Genomic DNA, 26,093 nt, shown 5'->3' with positions numbered 1-26,093 from the left:
TTAACAGTGCACAGCTCAGGTGACAGATTTCTTGAAGCAAGATTTAGTCTATGTAGGAAGCAATGAAAGGTTTTAACCTACAGATTAGCTTTTTACTCTTGCACAAAAGCCTTGCCAACCCCCCAGCATTGCTGGTGCACTATCAGTGCATACACTGAAGCATTGATTCCAATTCAATCCTTCTTCCTTGAAAAAAAGAATCTACCATTTGAAAAATATCTTCTGTTGTAGTGGTCATTGGTCCACAAAATAAGATGTCTTCCATATCTTTTACACCTGGGTATTGTACATAAACCATGAGTTGAGTGTTGTTGCTTACATCAGTCAATTCATCAAGATAAATACACGACCAATTTTTATAACTGCAATTAGTTGTTTAATATCTTTCGAAATGTCTATGATGCACACATGAATTGTATCATTTGACAGGGGAATCTTACTTTTTTTCACAATTATCTCTACAGGTAATATGCACCATATCAATAACAGCTGGTTTTATAAGATTTTCCCCAATGGTATGAGACTTCTGCTTTACATAGGAAGCCAATGCAGCTTGTAGAGCAGAATATACAATACTGTTGTTTGGAGCATCCAGTCTTTTGATCTGTTCTTTTCTTCCATAAAAAAAAAAAAAAAAGTGGTCTTTACCAGTAAAAAGTTGTTTAGTTTCAAAATGTCGTTTCAAAAGTTTATTTGGCTTCAATGATTCATTACTTAATACTTCACAACATAGTACACACTGCGGTTTGTCTACTCCACAATCATTAATGCAGGTGAAACCTAGCTCTAAAAATGCTTCTTTGTATTCATGTTTTGGCATTATGTGTAGTGTTAAATTTTAGGCTAAATTTAAAGAATCTATATGTGTACAAAAATAATGCTAACACTTGTATGAAAGAACATAAACGTAATCCCACAAGAAATTATTTCAGCTCCATGCACCGCAGCATGGTAACGTGTCAACTGAGCAGTGTTCTTTGCAGCTCAGTTCTCGACATAAACACAAACCAGTTTATATCTGGCTAGTGTTTATAATTTTCAGTGAGTTCTGAATACAGAGAAGCCATTACTTGACTCGCAGTGGCTCAAAAGATTTTTAAAATAATTTTTGTACATTTGTAATGTAAAAAAAAAGGTAAAGTGCAGCCATTACAACCCACTGCAGGATGGAAGCCTCCTCAACAATTCATGCTGAGGGAAAGGGACCATAATCTGCCATGCTGGTCCAGTGCAGGTTGGCAGAGCAACTGTATTCAGCAGTCAGGGGCTTGAACCCCAGTCTACTCAAGGAGTGTGTGCTACTGTACTCCCACTCCTGACCACTCTGCTTGTAACGTATTGTATGTTATTAGGCAAAAATATTTTGCAACCCACTCAATATACCAACAGACCCAATTTTGGGTAGTGACCCATAGGTTAAGAAACCATGCCCTAAGGGAAACAAGATTACTTGAGCAAGCTACAATTTTATCATATGATAGACAGAGGCCTTATCAGCATGCAAATAATTGAGGCAAACAAGAAAATTAAAGGTTTCCAATCCACCTAACAGACAGAAGTCCAACCACTCAAATGTATCTTTAGTCCTTAAAAGTGGGACAAAAATTGGAAAATCCCAAATGGGAAAATTTATGAAACAATTGCCCAAATAAATTGTTAGAATTTCTGGTCCCCACAAAAAATCTGGTTTTGTCACTAGAAGCATTTTTCCTGTCAATCATGTTTCCCAAAAAAAAAACTCTTGAGTCATACAACCTAGCTGAACACTGATGAAGACTAACCTAATATGCCACAAACCATATCAAAGTAAACTACACCCAGAAATTCCATCCCAGGTCTTCCATCAATAATTCTAACTAGTTTCAAAACTAGTCAGGATTATTTCAATTAGTCCAAATCCATCAACATCATTACTAACTAGCCCAAGTGACATTAAGTGTCACTGACATCTTTTCTACAAAGTTCGTAAAAAGCAATAAATATAAGCCCCATAAAATCCTAGTGATGTACAAAAAGGAATCCCAAGATTAAGACAGTTGAATTATGGAGAAGTTAAGCACAGGGATTTTATCTAAGTTAAGTATAAAGGAAAAACCTACCAAGTTTCGAGAAAAAAACAAAACAGACTGGCATCCAAGAGAGCAGCAAGTCAAAAGAACAGGTTGTGGAGAGAAAAAAACAAATGAAAGTGACACAAGGAGATTGAAGACTTAAACCATCTATACAATTGAGATTATGAAACAGTTGACCAGTTCCTTGCCAATGTGTGTGGTGTAGATACACCTGATGTGGACTACAGAAGTCCAGAAACATTGCAGACATTACACCTGGAACATTTATTCTTATTGATATTATTGGTGATGCAAGAAAATCAAACCATTATAAATATGTATGCATCATCCAATCAGTGGATGAAGATTATGAAATAAGTGCACAAGGAATATATAGGTCAGGTTCTAAAGGAATCATTTTCCTTTAAGGAAAAGGACTTCTTCAATGTTATTTTTTTTTTTTGCTGGCAGCATTATCTAACCCAAACTTGTGTATCAAAGACAAAAAAGCACTTATGTCTTTCCAAGTGTCTTACAGAAGAGCAGGGTTTTTTAATTATACCTTCATTTTCCATTTTTTCCCCTTACATCTGGAATAACTGCCATTATTTGACTAATTGTAATTTTTTTTAACTCATTAAATTTTAGGCTTACTATTGATGCAGATAATTTTTTTGCAACTAAAGCAATTCTAAATAATTGCTTTCACTAAATGTTACATTATCTACTGTCATTTTCTAATTTTCTTGTAAATCACTAAGTATAGGGCAATTGTGAGTGCCTATACAACATTTATCAATTCTTGTCAAGGGACTAAAAAATTGACTAGTTATTATATAGTTTTGGGGACTTTCCAAGGCTTCACCAGTTGCCCTAAAAATCTCAAATTTTGATGAGGTACAGGTAATTGTGAACATGAATTTGTTAGCTTCTAGTTCACTCAAATTATGATATGTTCTTACATCTTGAAAGATGTAGCAAATATAAGATTTTTTTATATAAAAAAGTTTGAATTAGATAGGTTTATATTTGACTTTTTTATTGAAATGCATTCAAAATTACACTAACAAACCCTAATTCAAAATACTGAAATGAATCATCACAACAAGTTTCTACTTAGCTTGTTGTTGAATATTGATTGGATTACACAGTGTAGCACATGGCTAAGTCTTGCTGCTACACATCCAGGCTGAAATACTGAAGTCATGTTTGCTAGCACAGTCCAATAACTATAGGCCAAGCAAATTATTTAGCATTACTGCCCATACAACATATACAGTAGATTATGATCCAATTCCTCCCTAGTATAAATGCACCTCAGACAAGCAACCTGGTTTGTCTATGCCTTGAAATACACCTGATAAGTAGTTTGGGACTGAGGGAAGGTCCCAAGTCCCATCCCACAGATTTTTTTTGATATTCACAATTTTAAACAAACATATATTGAACACCAATACCACATCAAAAGGGATGTGATCATATATACATTAGAAGTGCTAGACCATCACTTCACTCTAGCTTAGAGGGGGAAAAAAAAAAAATGAAGTCAGCATCTGAATTAGCTGTATTACTTCTTAGTGATGGCATTTACCAGAATTTAATGAAACAGCAGTGAAACTTCAAAAATCAGATCAGATCAACAAAAGGCCAATGTTCAGATTGAGTCTTGCTGACAAGTGGAATTTTCCACTTGTTCAATAAAATCTCCTTTAATAAGTGAGCACATAACAAACCCCTATGATGATAAGTTCACTATTGAGAACCCCAAACTAAAGAGACAGTCATACACTTGGATTTCCAAGTACAATAAACTCACATCCAGAATAGCTATCAATGTTTCAGGTCAAATATTTTATTTAAACTTGCATCTTGTTAGTTTTCTATTATTGTTGTTCCAACATGGCCAGTAGCAGCAGTCGTTCAGCCCCAGTGCTGTTACAAGTCATGCTAATTGATAGCGCCTTGTGCAAAGTATTACTTTTACTGATGAAAAGTTTGTTTATTCAGCAAGGTATCTACTCTATCTGCTACAAATGTGAAACATAAGCAGTGCTGACAATCAGGGCCAAATTGACACTGAAAGGACAGAATTCATGGGATACCTGGTTCTGGGCAACACTATGCTGTCACCCCTCACTAGTGGACAAACCCACAGCTTGGCAGGCATATAAGTACACTGCATTCCCAGATGGTAATTTGATGTCAGTATGGATAAACATTAATAACAGACTTTAAAAGGGATGATGGTGGGTGCTGATGCATGGGTCACTATTGCAGAGATAGTACAGAAAGTGGCATATACCTGTTCAACAGTATCAGGAATATGCCATTTCTGGAATAACATCTCATCGCAGACAGCACTGCAAGCATAGAAAGGTGGTGGATGAATGTGACCATCGACGTCCACCTTTCATTGTTTCAGCCAACCAGAGAGCGACAGTGACACAAATCACTGCAGACTTCAAAGAGGAGGTGCCAGAAACACCACCAAGTGATCATTAGCTGCAATAAGTTGTGGGAGCTGCTGACCCACAAAAGTCCCATTGCTAACACCATGACATAGGACTCTAAGCTTCAACTGGGCAAAAGAACATGAGCACTAGACCTTAGATGATTTGAGACTAGTCTCCTGGTCCGATGAGTCCCATTTCCAGTTATTTTGAGTGGATGGGAGAGTGCATATCTGGTAGAACCACACCACCTGTCATGTCAACAAGGAACTGTTCAGGCAGGTGGATTGCCAGTAATGGTCTAGTACATCTAAAACTCCCTGAACAGTCCAGGTTATGTGTCCATCCTAGACCATCTGAATCCCTTCATGGTCATCGTGCACCTCCCCACTGAGCCGTGGGACTAGAACATTGTTCGAAGAGCATTTTGCAGATTTTACCACCATGGAATACCATAACAGATTCTATAGATGAAATTAGCAAGATTTATTTAATATAATATCTTAAAGTCAATTGTTTGTTCCTATAATTCATTCTATACAAATGGCATATTTGTGAGTGGTGTCATTGGTGCATGAATACAAGTTTTTTCACACATATGTAACTGAACAATATAAAAGACCAATTTCTACAATCAAGAAGGAACATGATTTGCATGTTAACAAAATGAGATTATAAACTGTATACCCCAAATATGTTGGGTGCAGTGATGACACTTGCAAGGTTGAATGAACAGAAATTACATACACCACTACAGTGCCAATGTTGCCGTAGCCTAGTGGTCAGGTGCACGGATGCATAAGTACACGTGCCTTGAGTGACCAGGGTTCAAGCCCGTGACTGCTAAATACGGTGCTGTTTCTTGTATTCTGTCCATCTTGTGAACTCCTCTGACCGTTTGGTTGTATCAGAGTATAAACAGAAAAAAAATTTTTTTGATATGACAAAGAATATTGTGAAGACTTTTGTACAGCAAAAACCATTGGGGTTTCATCTATAAAGATGAAAGATTCAGTAACCTAAACTGCATTCCAAACTGTGACCAGTAGCTCCTTCTCACAACAAGTCAGTTCCTAAATCTAGTTGGACTTTAGATGATGATATGTCATCTTGAAGTTAAACACTTCGATTTGTTTAAGGACAAAATATAAATCAGCACTCAAAATCATTTGATTATTCAGTAAAACTAAATTACCTTATTCACAACAAACTAAAGAATCCAGTTTGACGCAAATTGAAGATTTCAGGGATGGAACTTGCTCAAACAACCATATCTAAATATCGCAGTCAGCAAGAAAATTTTAGAATTAACATTAGTAGAGGCATTTGATGCAAGAAATGCAAGCTTATGCAGAATCAGCCCAAAAAAAAAAAAAAACAACCACTTCCACTTCACCCCTCTGTTCGTTCGAAATACCTGTCCAGCTGAGCCTTAAACTTATTTAGGCTATCAACTTCCACAACAAGGGATGAAAGTCTGTTCCACCAACCAACCACCCGCTGGCTAAAGGTAAATTTCCACATGTCTATCCTACATCTGTCTTTCCTCAATTTGAATTTATGCCCTCTCAGGTGATGATTCTGAGCAAGAGGAAGAATCTGAACAGCATTAAGCATGCTCAAACCATTCAAGGCTTTATACACCTCTATCAGTTCACCTCGCTGGTGCCTAGTCTCCAGACACTGCAATTTGCAGCCTTTCTTCCTAAGAGTACCCCTTTGTTCCATTCACTAATCTTGTTGCCCTTCTCTGTACTCGTTCCAGCAGCTCTACATCCTTCTTGAAATGAGGCCTCCAGACCTGTATACAGTACTCTATGTGTGGCCTGACCATTGCCTTATACAAGGGAATAATCACCTCCTCATCCCTGCTAGAAAAATTCCTATATATCATTGACAATACACCATGAGCTACTCTTGCAGCCCGTCTGCACTGCTCAGAGTGCTTCATATCTGCCTGCACAACCACCCCCAGGTCCCTTTCATTCTCTACCACTGTCAGTGTAGTACCAGAGTTGATACGTTGCTCTGGGGTTGCTGTTTCTCATATGTAGTACTTTACATTTGTCAATGTTAAACTTCATTTGCCACCTCTCAGCCCATCTGATCAACCTTTCCAGATCCTGTTGCAGCAGCATAGTGTCAGTAGTGTCCTTGACAACCCTGCCAAGGACACTATTTAGGCTATCAACCTTCTATCAACCTGCCAACCTTCATATCTGCAAACTTGGACATTAAGCTTGATATACCATTATCAATATCATTTATAAATACAGAAAACGATAATGGACCCAACACTGAACCCTGAGAGACTCCACTAATAACATTAGTCCACGATGAGCAGTGTCCATTGATTACCACTGTCTTTTCCCCTCAACCACCCCTTCATCCATAGCAGCAATTTGCCTCCAATGCCACACTTTAATATATTTTCTCTTTGACATTCACTTTCTACAATACCAATGGCTTAATGCACACTGCAGGTCACAAGTACAAAACTGAAAACTTTTTATAGGTTTGTAAGTGTAGTTTAATGTTGTTGCATTATGAAAGGCAGCCATAGCCAAGCACAAAGGGGTACACAAGTACACTCCCTGACTGACCACGATCCAAGCCTGTGAGACTAAATACAGTGCTGTTTATTTCATTCTATCTGGCAAATTCCTATGGCCATGTGGTCATCCTGGAGTAGAAACCAAAAATAATTTCTTAAATACAATCAGACCTCTAATAAACTTCCATACAGCAAATTTTTCTATGTAGAAAACTTTGATTTCCCCCTGGTCATTACATTGAAAATTGTCTCTGTATAATGAAGAAAAATTTCCATATAATGAACCGATTCCAAGAGACCTGGGTACACATTTTTCACACCACTGGCCTTTAGGCAATAAAGCTGATGCTGTAAGAAAATACAAATTAACAGCTAAAAGGATTAAGAATTAATCCCTTTAGCTTTTAAGAGCTAAAACATTCTACAATTTAGTGGTGCCCATAAAGCCCTGCAGGAGGAAACTGCCAACCACGGCATGGGATAGAAAAAGATGGAAGATTTTGGGAGAGGCCTTTTCCCAGCAGTGGGTCAGCAAAAACTGTTTAAGAAAACAGGACCCAGTCAGAAGAAAGAAAAATTATGCTTGTATGAAGATGTAGAAGAAACAGTTTAAATGGATGAAGTTGATTCAAGACCAAAACATGCCAATATCAGTGTCATTAATAAAAGAAAAGACTATGGAGTATGCTACTCAAAAAAGTTATTTCTCATGAAAGTAGGTGGAGTTGCAATCTAAGAAGGCTGTCTTGGTTGGTAATGAAAAATTGATGCTTTTGGTAATAGGCAAAAGGTAAACAACCCTGATGTTTCAAAGGAGTAATGTCATTTAGAGTTGGACTACAACTACTACAAAAAAAAAAAAAAAAACACCTCTTGGATGACAAGTGAAATTTTTGAGCAGTGGATTTTAAATTGATAGAAAGATGACAAAAGAAAACAAAAATCGAATTGGTTGTCAACAACTGCCCTGTCCACCTTCACTTGGTAATTTCAAAACTCAATCTTCCCTCAATACCTCTTGTAAACTGCAGCCAATGGACCAAGGATTTGAAAACGCACTTCCAAAAGCACATACTGAAGAAAAAAAAATTATACTAAGAATAGAAACCAGCCAACCTATAGATTCTGTTATAGATTTGCATAGTGTTTTGAGGAAGGTGCCACCAGCAGTTCCCCACAACTGCACCATGGTACTTTGTGAAGAATTACAGAACCTCTGTAAAAGCCAGAAAAGTGTAGTGTCTGGTTTGTGTCAGAATGGTGTTGTTTTGTCTCTGGTTGTTGGCTGCAGGGTCCCTAGTAGAACCCCACTTTGCCCACCACTGGGAAGCAAGCCAGGCTGCCCATTATACTCCGGCTGGTCTCTGCCAGGGTTGCCTGAGCTTCCTGACAGACAAAATAAAAAAAATAAATGGAAGGAGTGAGTAAGAAAATAGTGAAGAACGGTGGGGCCCAAAGTAGTTAAAAAAAAACAAGGCATGGAGAAGGGGCTGCTAGAGATGGAAACAAGGAAAAGGAACTGGTCCCATCAGAAAGTCACGGGGAGTGCCATATGACGCCCACATGACAAGTACCAATCCTAATGCCAGAAGGGGTTAGGTTAGCATGACATCAAAAATCCCACAAACAGAGCACACATCGTCAGCAGATCCTACTTGGAGAAGAAGGACCATAATTTGACTCAGAGAAGCAGGCTGGAACTTTTTAAGTGACCAGGAGCTGGTTGTTGGATGGTTTGTGGAGGAGTTGATGCCAGTATAAGGCATCTTCACTTGAAGAGAGAAGTACCTTATGTGCATATCAGATTTGGCAAAAGTGTGGAGTCGAGATGTGATGGAAACAAAGATTAATTTTGTTTCGCAAAAGCAGGCTTTGCTAAAATGCCAATTAACAGCGATGAACTTCTACATGACATTGTTCAATCTTGGGAAGAATTCCAAGCAAGGTTTGATTAGTGGAGAAATTGTTCTTGATGAATTTTTAGGAGTTGATAATAATGTCATAGTAGCTGAATATACAAGTGACTCCAACATTTGAGCATATTAAAAAGAACTAGTGACAACATCAACAATGAGGCCAATATTAAAAATCTTCAAAACAAGACACGGCAGTATTTGAAACTTTGCATCAAGGCCCTCAGCAGGAATAAAATGTAACAGGAAATATATGTGAGTGTTTAAACAAATGCAAACATTTTTATGAACAGTAGAATCCAGTGTACAACAAAAAATAATCAAAACATTTTGCAACATAATTCTTAAAAATGTACTAATATATTGTGAACATCATGTAAGTAGTCATTTCTTAATATATATGTATTGATAAGTTAATTGTTTTAATTTATTCGTTCCCTCTTATTTCCCACCTTACTATGTTTCAAGGGGACGATCGATTTCATTATATAGAAGTCTGACTGTAGTTGTCATTTTTTTATACCAATTGTATATACAATTGGTATAATTTTATTTGAAACTTGGTTTCACAGCTGTTTGTAAATCAAGTTCCAAATTTTGAATCTGGTTCCATTCAACCACCAATGTAACAGTTATTCAAAATGTACATATATTTCTATTATAACTAATTCTAACCCCCTTCTGGCATTAGCTTGCAAGTATCACCAAGAATTACATGAAAGTGATCGCCTGATATTTTATAAATATAATCACTCGATATTTTATGGAAAGTATGTCCAATTACACAACGTTCACAAGCACTTTTATAAAAAAAAGTTGCTTAAGTAATTTTAATATGCAAACGTAGAAGGCATTTTCAAAAATGTAACTACAGGCAAATTCTAGGTAATAGAATTAAATTTATAGCAGAAACAGTATGAAATGCGAAGTTTCTTTAATGTTTATAAAATGTAAGAATTTAACATGTTATAATATTGGCAACTTTCAACAAATGGTTCTTTCGCGAAACTAAATTATTACAATTTTATTATTAAGAATTAATATCACCCTTTCAAGTGAACTCATTTGGGAGGGGGATATTAATTAACAGTCGCAAATGAAATTAGTTGGAAATTATTTTCTGGGGAACTAACCCATTCCGTAGAAAGTCCATACCCTTTATTTTTGTGGATTAAGAGTCATTACGTTCTTGGCTCGAAGGAGGGGTCTGACATAACCCGACTATCCCCTTCAAGGGAGTTCATCAAGTCATGCTCTTTGAAGATACTTTAAATTCATCCAACTTCGAATATGGAACAGCAAAATTAAATTCAAATAAATATGCAATGTAGTACTAATATTTTGCAATTCCGATTTTTCCTAAATACATAACAGAAGACCACGCAGAATTTAATTCGCGCTAGTTGACTTCTTTTAATTAATTAAAACGATTAAAGTGAATTTTATTCCTTAAAATTCACTATAATCATACATAAAGAAATAAAATAGTTACATAAATTCAGAGTACTGTATACCATATATTATTGATATTCTTCCCCTCCCAGCATTATTCGTGTATTTTAAGTGCTCATTACCACAATCAGTAGTCAAAGAAAAAAAAATTCAATGGGAGGGGCAAGTGGGTTGTTCGATAGGGTTGGGGGGGGGGTTGTTCGTTGTTATTAAAATAAATTGTTCTTCTAATCTCAAAATTGAATAAAATAAAAGTTTTAACAAATTTCCGATATGTAATTAATATACACAGTCATTCTCCCCTTCCCAACTTCTATACACCCGCCCCCCACTACATCCACTGGCCAATCTTACTCATTTCTTTGTTGTAGCAAGGAAAAACAATTCAACTATCTGCAAACGTTTCACTTAAAACAAGGAGTTTATAAACTCGCACACAAAAGGAAAAAAATAATAATAATAATAAAATAAATAATAATAATTGTAAAAGAAAACCGATGAACGAAATACATTTAGCCCGTTACTAAATGCACTGCATGTTTCGGAATTCTTCACATTTCCTTGATCATACTTATTAATCCAATTTTAATCAACTCACAAAAAAAAAAAAAAAATGCACAAACCACTTACCATTTTCAAAATAAAATTGCAAAAACTCAATACAAAATCAACCACTACTATCTATTTAAATGGACATACAGCAGTAGCACTCATTCAACACTATCAGATATTTAACGGTCTAACCTCAACCCAGGTTATTTGAAATAATGCGGGTTTAAATCTGATTGGCTACAATACCATGAGGCAAATAATCAGCAAATAACGTGCCATTGGTAAATTTATAGCGAGCTTTTTTATTTACTTGTTTGTGTTTATTTAGATTTTATTTGTACTTTCTCTTTAATTTCAGTTCTCAAATCAGGAGTACAAACTTAGCATCAATGAAAGAGTTGCTTATTTATTCATTCCTTTCCGTAATAAACTACGCATGCGTACCATGTATTTTTCCTGTTATCTAAAACATATAGCAGTGGTTTACTACCAGTTGGATACTGCTCATTTCTAAAGTTTTGTGTTGAAGTTGTGAAATGAGGCGTATTAGTTCCAATTGCACAGTAACTTTATCAGTCAGCAGCAAACCACGATAATTTCGCACCGTTGAATCTTATTTTTCTGTTCTTCAAGACTGCTATGAGTCGTATATCGAAATGCTATGAGTCGTATACTGTATATCGAAATTATTTTTTTTTTAATACGGTATTTTATATTTTATGTAAGCGCTCATCTCATTGGATTGGTAGTATCAGGGCAAGCCACTGTGTAGAGTCTTGGCAATAATGACTTATTGATTAATTAACCCCAGTGGCTCACATCTGGTGAGTATGGGCTTGGCACACCCAGGGTTCCGAGCTGGATATCATCATTCTTCTCTTTCTTGGTGATTCCTCTCTCTCTCTCTCTCTCTCTCAAGGTAACTCGGGGAATTTTTTTTTTTTTTTGGCTGATGCAGCATAAGCCTCAGGCTTCCTTACACCATATAGCTATACTAATAATAAACCTAGAAATAAAGTCAAAATAAGTGAATTTCTTTGCATTCCATTCGTTGGGGGAACTATTCGTTTTTTATAACTCACTTTTTCTTTTTCCCCCAAGCTCAGAGCTAAAGTGCAACTGCACGAGCTGCCCCAAAGGATGACTCCTCTGAGGCGAAGCTGGCCATTCATTTCATTTCACAGAGGACAGCCTATGTCCTGTCTTCTGTCCTCTATGGTAGCATTACATAACCGGTGCCTGCGTGAACTCAACAATTGTAATTCACTGCTGCAGAATGATTTTTTTTTAAATTCATTTGCAAGAATTGTCTATATAAATATTAATGAGATCTTATTTAGTTCATTTTCTGGATCGTTTTAATGGTGATGTAATATTTTTTTTATATATAATTCATAATTCAGTAATCACTGAATTATGACCGCCCCTATGAAAACTGAATGCGACCGTTGACCACGTGAGGTACGATAGTGCGGAGTTAGTCGACCTACATAGCATAGATAAGGTATCAATGGTTCAGTAGGTAATAAAATTCCGAGCGATGGATAAAAGGAAGGATTTATCGGACTTAGATAAAGGACATATTGTGGGTGCTCAACGAGCTGGTGCCTCGATTTCCCAAACGGCTGAACTGGTGGGGTGTTCGAGAGCCTGCGTACCAGGACTGGCGTCAAAATGGTCAAACAACGACCCGACGGCAAAATTGCAAAGGTCAGCGAAAGGTTGATGTTAGAAGTGAGAGCCGGGTCCGACGACTCCTGCAGGCGAACAGGCACAGCACTGTTGAAGAGTTGACTACCCGATACAACATGGGCCAACCCAGAACAACATCTGGCATGACCATGCGTCGCACGTATAAGCTGTACCAGCTTCTTCCAGTCTGCTAATGTCCAACTTGAATACAAGTTGGACATTAGCAGACTGGAAGAAGGTGTGCTGGCTGGATGAGTCACGTTATAATTAATCCACACCGTGGATGGTCGTGTACGGATTTGGCGTCAACAACATGAGGCTCTTCATCCATCATGCATAGTATCAAAAGTGCAGGCCGGTGGAGGCGGTTGTATGGTGTGGGGCATGTTTCACTGGCAGGAACTTGAACCCCTGGTGCATGTGCAACAAAGTATCACTGGTCTCTGCTATCGTCAACTGCTTGCTAACTGTGTACACCCCGCTATGTTACACTTTTTCCCGAATGGCGATGGTGTCTTCCAAGATGACAATGGGCTGAACCATCGGGCACTTGATGTGCAGGAATGGTTTGAGGAACACAGTTCTGACTTCTAGCATATCGACTGGCCTCCGAACTCCCCCGATATCAATCCCATAGAGCACCTGTGGGACACTATGGAAAGACATATCAGGCATCTGGATACACCAATCACCTCCAAACCTGAATTGCTAGCCGCATTACGCACAGCTTGGATGGCCATACCTCCCGAACGCTTCCGACATCTTGTTGAATCAATGCCACGTCGGATAGCTGCTGTACTGAGGGCAAAAGGAGGATCCACGAAGTATTAAGTAAAAAAAAAAAAAAAGTAGGTTGTCATAATTCAGTGATCACTCAGTGTATGTTCCGCATTAGATACTGCTTGAGTATACAAAATAAAAGACATTGCAGAATTCTAATAAAATTTCTAAAATGGATATTGCGATCGCGTAACGTTTAATTAAACAATGTTATTGGAGATCCTAAATTATTATACTAATGTTAGCAAATATATATACACTGGTGTTCAAAGGAAGTGTTTCACCCCTTAAAATTGTAATTTTCGTCCGAATAACGTAAGTATATAGCAATATTTCTTACAGATTGCATCAGATAAGATTGACACGCGTAGGTGATGACGTAATATTGCATCCACTGTTACTTTCAGCTATATAAGCGCGCTCTGCAAGAATTGCAATCATTCTTGCTGGTGTCAGGATGGCGAGTTACCAGCAGTTGACGTCACGAAGAAAGAGTACTATTGTTGCTTTACATGAGGAACGATGTTTTTCCTGTCATATTGATTATAGAGTGTCTTGTAATCAGTCTACAGTGAGTAGATTTCTTTCCAAACTCAAGAATACTGGTTCTGCTGATAGGAAAAAAGGAACCGGACGCAAACGAGTCTCTACGCCAAAACAGGACCGCGTTTTGAAGCGCTTATGCCTTAAAAACCGTAAAGCTTCTTTGTCTGAGCTGAAAACAGAATGGGAAGAACACACAGGAGTGGTAGCAAGTGCAGTAATAATCAGAAGACGCCTCTTCAAAAATGGACTTGTAGCCCATCATCCTAAGAAGAAACCCTTCCCCACACAAAAAATGAAAACGGTCCAATTAATTTGGTGTAAGGAGCATGTCAAATGGATCCCCTAGCAGTGGAAGTCAGTTATTTTCTCGGATGAGAAGAAACTCAATTTGCATGGCTCTGATGGGAGACAATCTTTTAAAAAAATAAACAGAAAATTTATTTTTTTAAACGATTCGCGGTAGACGTAGTGAAGAACACCATCCAGACTGTATGGTGTCTACAGTGATATTCCCCACCAGCCAAATGATATGGTGGTGCATTTCGTATCGCGGAGTAGGACACTGCAGTTTATAAAAAGTTTGGTAAATGCCAATGGATATCTGGCTATATTGGGAGACAAATTGCTGCCAAACATTAGAGACCATTTCAACCTGCCAAGTAACTGCATCTTTCAGGACGACTCTGCAACTTGTCATCGGGCGAAAAGTATAAGTAGGCACTTCTGTAGTTACTTTAACTTCATTTCTGCATTAGGGGTTCGTCAGTAATGTATTTACATTTGTTACAGGTTTAAAAATGGTTTCAAGAACAGTCCATTACCTAAGCTGGCCAGGAAACAGCCCGGACCTGAATCCTATAGAGAACTGTTGGCATCGTGTGGATTCTGCAGTTGCCAGAAAGAAACCAAAGACCCTTTGTGAACGTCAGGAAGCCATAATTCGCGTTTCTTTGGAACCACGAACTATCAGTTGATTAGCTACAGAAATTGATTTTGTCGATGCCTTGACGGTGTGCTGCTGTCATCAGGGCCAGAGGCGGTTCGACTAAATATTAGTTTGCACCTGCTGAACTTTTCATTTTGTTTTCCATTTTAAATGATAAACTGAAGAAAATTGAAGGCTTCTGATAACATTTCAACCACAATTGTCATGTTTACCAAAACTGTTGTATAAAGGTTGCAAATGCTCATTTTGGAATATTTTAAGAACACTTGTCAAATATTACATAGCTTTGCCTTAACTATTTTATTTCGTGATGGTATGTTACATTAATAAATATCTTATTTATTAATGTAACATACCACCGCGAAAAAGGGTTAGAAATGTGTAATTCCTAGGTGATGCACTTTACTTGAACACCAGTGTATATACATGTATATACTTTCTCCATCATGTATACTCTGCTATACTGCACCTTGTAGCGGTGGTGCAGTATACCAGATTTGGGCCTTGCGTGTCCCAATGACACGGATAAGTCGGCGGTAGCTTAGCTACTGGTAGGGCATCCCAAGCCGGACAGGTCAAAAGGTAGGGGCCAGACTAAGAGAGATACCTGGTCCTCCAGGTTGTGGGTTGCTGCAACGGGCTAGCTGTTCGTTCAGTGTAAAAAAATACAAAAATGCTAAACGATCTACAAATGGATATGAAAACGGACTGCGCTTTCGGAAACGACTCGGCAAATGGAAAAGTAGAATGATTTTGGGATGCTGGAATATTCAAGGTCTTTCAACAAAAATAAACTTTCTTCCGGATGAACTGCAAAAATTAAATTTAGACATCGTTGTGTTATCGGAGACAAAGAAAAAGGGATATGGAGAGGAAATAATGAGAGAATACTGCCATTTTTGGAGTGCAGTCGATAAGACTGAAAGAGCAAGAGCAGGAGTTTCTATTGCAGTTAAAAAGAAATTGAGACATAACATCAAACACTGGCAATTTATTACTGAACGAATGATCTCATTGTATTTGACAATGTATGGGAGAGAAATGTGTATTTTGGAAATATGTGCCCGGACTAATGACACATTTGATACTTTGTAGGATGAATTTTTGGAATATCTGAGAGAACTAATAGAAAAAAGCCCTAAGAACAAAGAGATGTTATTAAGTGGGGGGATTTCAATGCAAGAGTAGGAACTGAACAAAATAGCAAAGTTATTGGAAGATTAGGAGAGAAAGAGAGGAAAGACTATTCAAGCTTTGTGAACAGTTCGACTTGAGAATAAACAACACATATTTTCAACACAAAGATATCCATAAATATACTTGGTCGCAGGAGACAAGACAAATTAGATCAGTTATAGATTACATTATTTCAAAACATTCAGAGACATACGTATTGAAAGATGTCAGGGTTTACAGAGGAGCCGAATGTGCATCTGACCATTTTCTTGTTAAAACAACACCAAGGTGGAACTGGATTAAGAAAATAAGAGTGAACAACCAACTATGCAGGGAAAGAAAAATTCTACTTACGTAAGTCGGGCAGTGGCTGTAATTATCAAAAGTAATTCAAAAAATTGGCTATAAAGAAATACGTTAAACACTGGTCCGACTGTAATTAAATGAAATATGAAGCAATTTTAAAATACATAACCGGTCGAATGCGCCCTAAAAATGCTGAGCCAAGCGGGGCACCAGCCTCTGGTGCAGCCTATGGACATATCTTGTCCATAGAGACCTCCTCTGGATGCAATTGTGCTCTTATAATTGGATAAGGGTTTGCTTACCTCCTATGCTTCCTCCCTTAATAGAACTGGAGAGATTCGATCCACCCCAATGCCTTTTTCATGTCTATCTTCAGCAATTCCACTTTCCTTTCAGTTATCACAAAGTAATGTAGATCCTGATTAGAGTTTGATAAACTTCTGGAGTTCCCTACCCTAAAGAATTCCTCATGTGTGAATGTAGATGCAAAATACATAATCAATATGTCCGCAACCTCACACGGTAATCAACAGTTAACCCGTAGACATTAAATGGCTGAATGTGATTCAACCCCTTCCTTCTACTGTTAATATAAGCATAGGAGTGTTTTCTGGTTTTCTTTACATTCTTGTAGAGATTGACAACTTATTCTCTTCAGCCGAAATACTGTTCATTCAGGACGGCGTCGGCTCTGGTTTCAATAGCTGCACGAGGAGGGCCCTACACGATAATTAGTTCAACTGAACCAGGCACTCTCATATGCACTACTTCCACTGGAAGTAGTGCATATGAGAGCTGCGTAGAATGGGAAATCCCACCATACTATGGTGTGTGTGTGTTTCGCGCGTGTCTGTGTGTGTGTGTGTTTCGCGCGTGTGCATGTATCATGGTGGTTCCAAGGCAATAGTCCATCTGCACCTTTGTTCTCTGTGATGGAGTAGAAATTCTAGGCCACTTCGCACCGGGAAGCAGCCAACACCTGGGCAGCTGCCGCCCGGTGCTCGTGCCCAGGCACGATGAAATCGGCCTGGTTCTATTGTCGTATATGTGCTTATGTGCACAAAATCCCGCATCCACTGGAAGTAGTGCAATAACGGTGGGTGACAGGGGAGATGGAGTGAGGCTATGACATTTTGTTTTGATGGCAAACGTTCTGCTGAAGGAGTAGTCTGCAAGACATTTGAAGATATTGAGGGGGCAGCCAAGTTCCCTGGCTCTTCTCAGGACCCACAACCACCACATGGTGTATCAAAAACTCCTTTAAAATCTATTATCTTCTAGCTGAGTGATTTTCAGTAATGCATCAATAGTGGAGCCCCCTGGCCTGAATCCAAAGTGGTGGGCCGTTGAATCCTTTGGTTTTCCCAACCGGCTGGAGGCAGATGGGAAGTAATCTCCCAAATGCTTTCCCTAATATCGGTAATAGATGACTGGACGGTATACTTTGGCTGTTCCAGTAGGATAGTTTGGATCTTTGGATAGAAGATTGAGGGTTGCATGTTTCCAACGTGCAGGAAAGTCGCCTTCTTTAAGATAGGTGTTGAATACTTGTGCTGTTCAATACCTATCGGGTGCAGCAGACCAAAAGGTGTTTGTGGACTCCCCCTTCTCGATGAAGTCCGATCTGGGTGCTTTTCGATTAGCCATAAATATGACTAATGCAACCTCCTGTTGAGCGATGGGCTCTTCTGGGGAAAATGACAGTAGTGCTGATTTTCATGGATGGTTGCAATTTAGTGCCAAGATCGGGATCGTTGGTAGATTATTTTATCCAGAATCTTATTGTCTCTTTCCAGAGTCTGCGTGTGTAGCACAGTGGTATCATCACCGTCCTCCCCACATCGGGTGGGAAAGGCCCGGGTTCGAATCCCTTCGATGACGTGAGGAACTTTAATGGGCTTTTTTCACTCCGTGGTTGAGTTAGTCGGTCTCAGGCGTATATAGCAAGGTTTTCCCCCAGAAACTGGGGTTTTTCGTCCAGCAAAACAGGCAAATCGACCACAGAACATACGCAATTTACACTCATAACACATATACGGGTATATGTATCCATTTACGGGAGACCCTAATATAATAATTTGTTTCTTCCCAGAAAAGCATCTCGGAACCGATGTAATTTATGATATTTATGGACTCTACTTTGTTCCTTACGAGATTGTGAATTAATTGCCAAGGGTTTTTATTGCCTTCCGTTTCCACCAGAAATTTTGTTTGGCATGATACAATTCGTTTGTGTATTCTATCCGAAATGCAATATATCTCTCCTTGTACTGTGCTGCTGTTTTATGTGGGTATATTTTTCGGTTTCTCCGTAAATTTTTCTTTGCACCCCTTACAGAGAAGCAGAGATTTGCTAATTACTCTGACCACCAGGGAACCGATTTTAGATTTTGGATACATGTTTTCATCGAAACACCGTGGTGCTTTTTGAAGTAAGTCTTGCAGGAAATCAGTTTTCTGACGATTATTCACGGTTAAAAAGCCCTGTGCTGAATGTCACTGGAGAGCTTCTCAGGATTGTTATCAAAGATATCTCATTTTGCAGTTTTTGAGGAAAATCTGCCGATATTTAAGCCTACTTCGGACGAGGAGAGGTACTGTTGTCCAAGCTGTATTATTATTATAATAATTATTATAATAATAATACAGCTTGGACAACAGTACCTCTCCTCGTCCGAAGTAGGCTTAAATATCGGCAGATTTTCCTCAAGCTATTAGTTGATGGTGGTAGCAGCGTCATGTCCTTGCCAGTACCTCAGATTGTGGCGAGAGAGGAGTTACTAGCATAATATACATTATGCTAGCAACTCTCTATGTTTTCAGATTTCACTCTCTGTGTCTCGGGCTGTGCTTAATTGGCTGCCCTGATAATTTAACTATTACAAGTACACGAGAGGGGATGAGTTCCTCTGGCATCAGTAGTAGCATTATGCTATTAGGTTGACTGTGCGTTGGAGTCAACGGCTATAAGTATAAGTATTTAAGTGTAGTTGTTGCAGACCCCGGGGTTCTTCCTATTAGCCATTTTTATACTTCTTGTGGCGAGGCTTGCGCCAAATCCGGTCATGTGCATGTAGTGTTTTGTGTGTAAATTTTGTACTCTGTGATTTTTTGTGAACGGCACCTGCCATCTTACCCAGAATGCAAGCTTGTGGGGGGTAACATGGAATAATAGATTAGCAGGAGTCGATGGCAGAGGTGAAAGTGATTCTTGCTGCTTCTATTGGAATGAACAGCAGCCTGGAAGTTAAAGGTGCGGAGGATTTCAGAGACTGCTGGGATCGCGGAACAAGTAAATACATCGGCTGTGCTACGATTAGGAATAAGAACAGGTGCATATATACTTGTGTGTGCACCCAGAGGCGTAGCTAGGTTTTTGGCGTCCTTGGCAAATTCGTGGCTACCCACCTTTTTTCGACAATTGGTAAAATCACATTAATAATAAGTACAGTCGGACCTCTGTTTAACAAACTTCTTTATAGCGAATTTTTCTATTTAGAGATAAATGTTTTGTTTTTACCGAATTTTTTTAGAATTCGCTAAATAGAATTTTATTCTTTACCGAATTTTTTTAGAATTTTTTTATTTCTTCTTTTTATGGAAACGAAAAATTTCCATATAACGACTGCATTACGAGACATAACTGGATACACATCGTTCGCACCCATGGCCTTCAAGCAAGCAATAGTGCTGTTGTTACGCTCGAATTAAAAGATAAAAAGATTACCATCTGCAACTCAGTGGGACCCGTAAAACCTATCCGACTACCTGTCCCACATACCGAGAAGTCGAGCTGGTCAACTACTTTCTGTGTATCCATAGCCAGTGGGCAGACCGAGGCTTTGGTCAACCTTCTATTGTAAGCACCCTGTTAGAGATTTAGAAGAGAGTAGTTTTCCTTTATCCGGACAAGCGGTCATCTGTTGTTTAGTGGAAGTGAAATGGCACCGTTTCAAAGCTATTGGCCTATCATCGAGCACAATATGAGATACGGAGGAAATGATGCCTCCCACACTACTATCATATGTTTTTTCTTAAGAGTTATGTATGGTGTATCCACACCGATATTATATAGATATAAAACTCTTACTCTTAACATATTATGCGTTGTTGCATTTAGTTATTTTAAATTATTTAAATTATTTCGCTTCCTACTTTTGTTGCTAACAAATTAATAAATTCATTCTGAATTTCTGGAGATAAATAATTAGTGTGGTGTTTAATATGCGATTCCAGAGCATTTTTCATACCAACTTCAAATTGGCTGATAAATCTTATCAAGTTTAAAACTACGCCACAAATTTTTTCTTCGGTATCGATCTTACTAGCATGTCCACCAAATGCCAAATTATTTTCAGCACAGAATGTATTCATTCCTGACCTCGCGGCATTGCTGTCTGAGGACCTCCACCTCTGCCTCTGGCCAGGATCTTCTTGCTCGTTGAAAATTTTTCCTGCGTGTATTTACCTCGTGTCGTAGTCTCTGAAGCTCCGGACACCACCAGGGCACCGCACCTGGGGATGGTTGCGTTTTCAGCCACTGTAATTATGTTTACAATTCCGCGTTGGTGTTGGTCCGGGGTAAGGGATGCGTTGTCAAAAGTTTGGGTAGAGCCAGTCAGTGCTGCTTGAAATTGTTTCCAGTTGGCCTTGTCAACGGCGAATCAGTTGACGGTTATTCTAGGTGTGGGTTGTCTGTTAAGAGCACGGTGCATTTGGAAAATGTAATAACTCTGTGATCAGAGGTTGTCCAATCCTCTCTGACTTTTCATGAAAATATATGTCCAGCGATGGAGCGGGTGGCAATGCTTACATCTATTGTTGCTTCCCATAATGCGTTGAGGAGGTGGGCGGATTGTTCGGCTGGTTTAGTATTGCCAGTCTATTGTTAGTGAGGAACTATTCGAGGCGCTGGCCGTTAGGAGTACCACGTTGGTCAGAAGTTGCACTGTGCCAAGCCAGCCTGCGTGTGTAGCACAGTGGTGTGGTCACCGTCCTCCCCACACCGGATGGAAAAGGTCCGGGTTTGAATCCCGTCGATGACGCGAGGAACTTTAGTGGTTTTTTTCACTCCGTGGCTGAGTTAGTAGGTCTCAGACTTAGATAGCAAAGTTTTTTTCCCCAGAAATTGGGGATTTTCGTCCAGCAAACAGACAAATCGACGAGAGAACACACGCCATTTACAGACAAATAAATAAATGGGTAGATGTAATCATTTACGGGGGACTCTAATATCATAATATCATGTGCAAAGCCGGCGACTTGCAGTTAAAATCTGCACAGACTATTACTTTAGCGTTGGGGAGCTCATGGAGAACGTTTTGCAGGTAATGTATTGCAGGGAGATTGTCTGCTCCAGGTCGACAGTATAATGATATTGCATACAATTCTCCTAATGGGGTGATGATTTGGGCACAGGCGGCCCATTCATTGTAGAGATGTGTTATCTTTGTTACCGTGAGGTCAGAATTGCGAACTATCAAAGACGCTCAGGGGGTATCTCCGTCATGCTGAACTATTTTATACGTGAAAGGATAGTCCTTTACCTCTTTCTTGTGCGTGTATGGCTCCTGGAGGAAGGGGACATCAAGATTGTCTTCATCAGGCTTCTTTATAATAGCCAAGTAATGCAATTTTTTTTTTTGAATATTTTCATTTACAGCTACTCAGTGTTCACTGAATTTTCACCAGCTGCCTAATATGATGTTGCGCCACTGTTTGAAATAGTAGTAGTAGTAGTAGTGGCATGTGATGCAAGAAAGCAAGTGTATGAGCTTATGCAGCATCAGCCAAAAAAAAAAATCACACCATTCCTTCCAAATCCTGTCCAGTTCCTACTTAAATTTATTTAACCTATAACCTTCCACAACGTCAGATGGAAGTTTGTTCCAGCAATTAACCACCCGCTGGCTAAAGGCAAATTTCCGCACGTCTATTATACATTTGTCTTTTCTTAATTTCAATTTATGCCCCCTTAGGTTCGTAATCTGAACAAGTGGAAGGATCCCATCAGAATTCAGCGTGCTCAACCCATTCAAGGCCTTATATACCTCAATCAGATCACCGCGCAGGTGCCTAGTCTCCAGCCACTGCAATTTGCAGAACTTAAGTTTCCCTTGGTAAGAGGATCCCTTCATTCCCCTCACCAATCTTGTTGCCATTCTCTGTACACGCTCAAGCAAATCTACATTCTTCCTAAAATGAGGCCTCCAGACCTGTACGCAGTACTCAAGGCGTGGCCTGACCATTGCCTTATACAGAGGGACAATCACCTCCTTTTCCCTGCTAGCAAAATTCCTATATATCATTGACAAAATCCCATGACCTGTCCTGGCAGCCTGTCTGCATTGCTCAGAAAACTTCATATCTGACTGCACACAATTACTCCCAGGTCTTTTTCATTTTCTAACACCTTAAGTGTAGCACTACACAGTTGGTACGTTTCTCTGGGGTTACTTCTACCCATATGCAGTACTTTGCATTTGTCAAGGTTAAACTTCAGTTGCCACTTCTTAGCCCATCTGCCTAAATTTTCTAGATCCTGTTGCAGTAGCTCACTGCCATTACTGTCATTAACCCTGCCAACCTTTGTATAATCTGCAAACTTCGACACTAAGCCTGATATACCTTCATCAATATTATTGATAAATATACAAAACAACAGTGGACCAAAACACCGAACACTGTGGGACTCCACTAATAAGATTAGTCCATGAAGAGCAGCACCCATTAATTACCACTCTCTGTCTTCCCTCACTCAACCATCCTTTTATCCATTGTAGCAACTTACCCTTAATACCATTGTCAAAAGCTTTCCTGGAATCCAAATATATGATATCAAAATTATTTTTTGAATCCAGTTCCTTTGTGACCACATCATAATATCCTATCAAATTTGTCAGACAAGACTTTCCCTTAACAAACCCATGCTGTGTCTGAATTATTGCTGCAGTCTTGTCTAGATGATCCTGCAATGCATCTTTAACCAGTGACTCCATTATTTTACCCGGAACAGAAGATAAACTAACTGGTCTGTAATTACTTGTGTCACCCTTCGATCCCCCTTTGTGAATTTTGGATACATTTGCATATCTCCAGTCAACGGGGACCTCCCCTGAGTCCAAGGATGCTCTCATAATTATGGCTAAGGGTTTGCTTAGTTGCTTTGCTGCCTCCTTTAATATAACTGGATAGATCCCATCCACCCCAGGTGTCTTTCTTATGTTTAACTTCAACAATTTCTTCTCCACTTTGCTCTCAGTTATTACAAAATCATTAAGCACCCTGCTACAATTTGATAGCCTTCTGCCATTTTCAAACCTTAATAACTTCTCATGTGTGAACGTAGATGCAAAATACTCATTCAGTTTGTTTCCTATCTGAGCAGGATCATCAACAGTCGAACCGTCGATATCAAATGGACCAATTAGATTCATCTCCTTCCTTTTAGAGTTTATATAAGTAAAGAAATCCTTGCTGTTTTTCTTAGCATCCTTTGCCAAAGATTTCTCGTAATCTGCCTTCGCCTGCCTAACCTCCTTTGTGACCTGATTACAGATTAGCTTATATCTGCCATAGGCTTCTGAGTCGCTTGATAATTTATATGCATCCCATGCATATTTATTCTCTGTCACAAGTCTCATTATTTCATTTGATAACCATTTAGGCCTAAACCTTGAACAATATTTCTTAATAGGTATGAAACTTTTAGTAGCTTCCACGATTAATTCCTTGAATGCTTCCCACTTAGAATTTACTTTTGGTAATATCGTCAGTTGATCCCACTATACAAAATTTAAAAACTGTCCGAGACCACTGTATTCACCTTTACGGAAGCAAAAACCCTTTCCTTTGCCCCTGATCAGGGCTCCCCCTCACAAATTTAAAAAAAAAAACTTAGATTGCAACTTAAATAAACCCCAAAAAAAACCTAGTTTTCATCATATAGTATAGCAACACAAATAAGATAAAACTTACCATGCAAAAATATCTTTTATTTAATTGTAATCAGAATTTTCATCCCATTCAGTTCCCTCCACATTTATTTTTTGAAGTTCTTTCATTTTTTCAAACGTTCTTCGTATCTTTTATGACAAGTTCCTTGTATGACTTCTTTTACCAATTCTGATTTAGGTTTCCATGTATAGCAATTTTGATTAGATCTATTTATCGCCTGTTTTGCCATTAGTCGATTTTTCACAGTTTCTGGTTTAAGGGAGTTTGTGGCTTTTGTTTTTATATGGTTTACTTGGGAGAAGATTCTTTCTACGCTTGCTGAAGAGTGAGGTAAAATAGTTAAACTGGTCATAAAGTTAGATAAAATCTCATATTTAGAATTATTAAAGCATCTTTTACATTACGTAACAGATACCAAAACTCAGGGATGGTTTTGTAAGAGAAATCTAAATCTTGATTTAAACGAAATGATCTCCATTCATCATCTAGAAGATCTAGTTTGTCTTCAGAAACAAGGTGAGGGAACTGCATTGCTAAATGGAAAATTATGGATGGCGAATTGGCACGATCATGTATCACTGCTGGGTCAAGAACATTGAGACTGGCGATAATTCCATCATCATTTAGAGGAAATCTTTTTCTGATTTCCATACAAAGTTCAACAAGAAATTTTAAACAATCATTTTTAAATCTGCTTTCACTGTCACCAAGCGGTGTTGAATTTAATAAGGCCATACAACGGCCTCCCAAATATATTTTATTCAGAGGCTTATGATTTATTGCATTGCTTGGATCAATTTCAACCAGCTTGCACGAAGTAATGACTTCTTTTATGAAAAAACTAAGAATATTTTTATACTCAATTGAAACCATTGAATGAAGTAAGTGCAATCTGAAATGCTCAGATTGAAATTCAATATTCAGGCAGTTTATTTTCTCCAGTACATATCCTAAAAACAACAACATATGCTTAGTTTCTTTGGTGATCATAGTATTGTAAATATTCCCTGCACCATCGATTTTGTCAATTTTTGATTGAGACTGAAAATAAGGAACTAACGCATCCCACTGCTCAATAATAATTTTTATTACATTGCCACGGGATAACCAACGTGTTTGTGCTAATTTGGGGATTTTATGCTTAGCAGTATCTACAACATCTTGAATCATTTTGAACTCGCTTAATCTTTTACTACTACGGGAAAAATAACAAGAGATATCTTTTATAAATATTTCTAGATATGATGGTTGGTTGAGTTTTATTGGCGCATCAGCAACTATGGCTATAATGCGCCACTAGATATGATGGTAGTACCTTGACTGAATGACTAGCACATAATGCAAAAGAATGGCAAACACATCCCATTATAAATACTGATGGTACATCCTTTTTTAGCAATGACTGGAACCCACTCTTATTACCCATCAGAGTGGCACAATTATCACTATCAAAGCCAACGAGATTACTTATTTGAATGTTTTTTTTCTATGAAAAGATCTTTTACAGCTTGATAAAGCCCTTCTGAAGTACCATTTTCGATACAAACAGTGTCAAGTAACACATCTACAACATCAAGTTTTTGAATATCAAAATATCTAACAACAACAGCTAGAACTTGCGATAAAGATAAATCTGTACTTTCATCTATTATCATTGAAAACTTGTTGTTTCTGCATATGTTAGAAATGTATATTTTTTCATGATAGGCTATGCCATCT

The 26,093-nt window shown here is 38.4% G+C and overlaps 1 protein-coding gene across 1 annotated transcript in view; it reads right to left on the bottom strand.

Annotated features, from left to right (window-relative positions):
* Positions 1 to 11,164, bottom strand: part of CycB (Cyclin B) — a 75,052-nt gene extending 63,888 nt beyond the window's left edge. The window contains exon 1 of the mRNA XM_090377218.1: positions 11,051 to 11,164. Coding sequence (XP_090233344.1) covers positions 11,051 to 11,053 — 3 coding nt within the window. The 5' untranslated portion in view covers positions 11,054 to 11,164. The remainder of the gene's footprint in view (positions 1 to 11,050) is intronic.
* Positions 11,165 to 26,093: the final 14,929 nt, after the last annotated feature.

Source organism: Mastigoproctus giganteus, chromosome 7 (genome assembly GCF_048544385.1).
Source record: "Mastigoproctus giganteus isolate SK-2022 chromosome 7, ASM4854438v1, whole genome shotgun sequence".
In the NCBI taxonomy this organism is placed as follows: Eukaryota; Metazoa; Arthropoda; class Arachnida; order Uropygi; family Thelyphonidae; genus Mastigoproctus; species Mastigoproctus giganteus.
The sequence above is the reverse complement of the archived record's forward strand: the minus strand, read 5'-3'. Positions and strand labels throughout refer to the sequence as shown.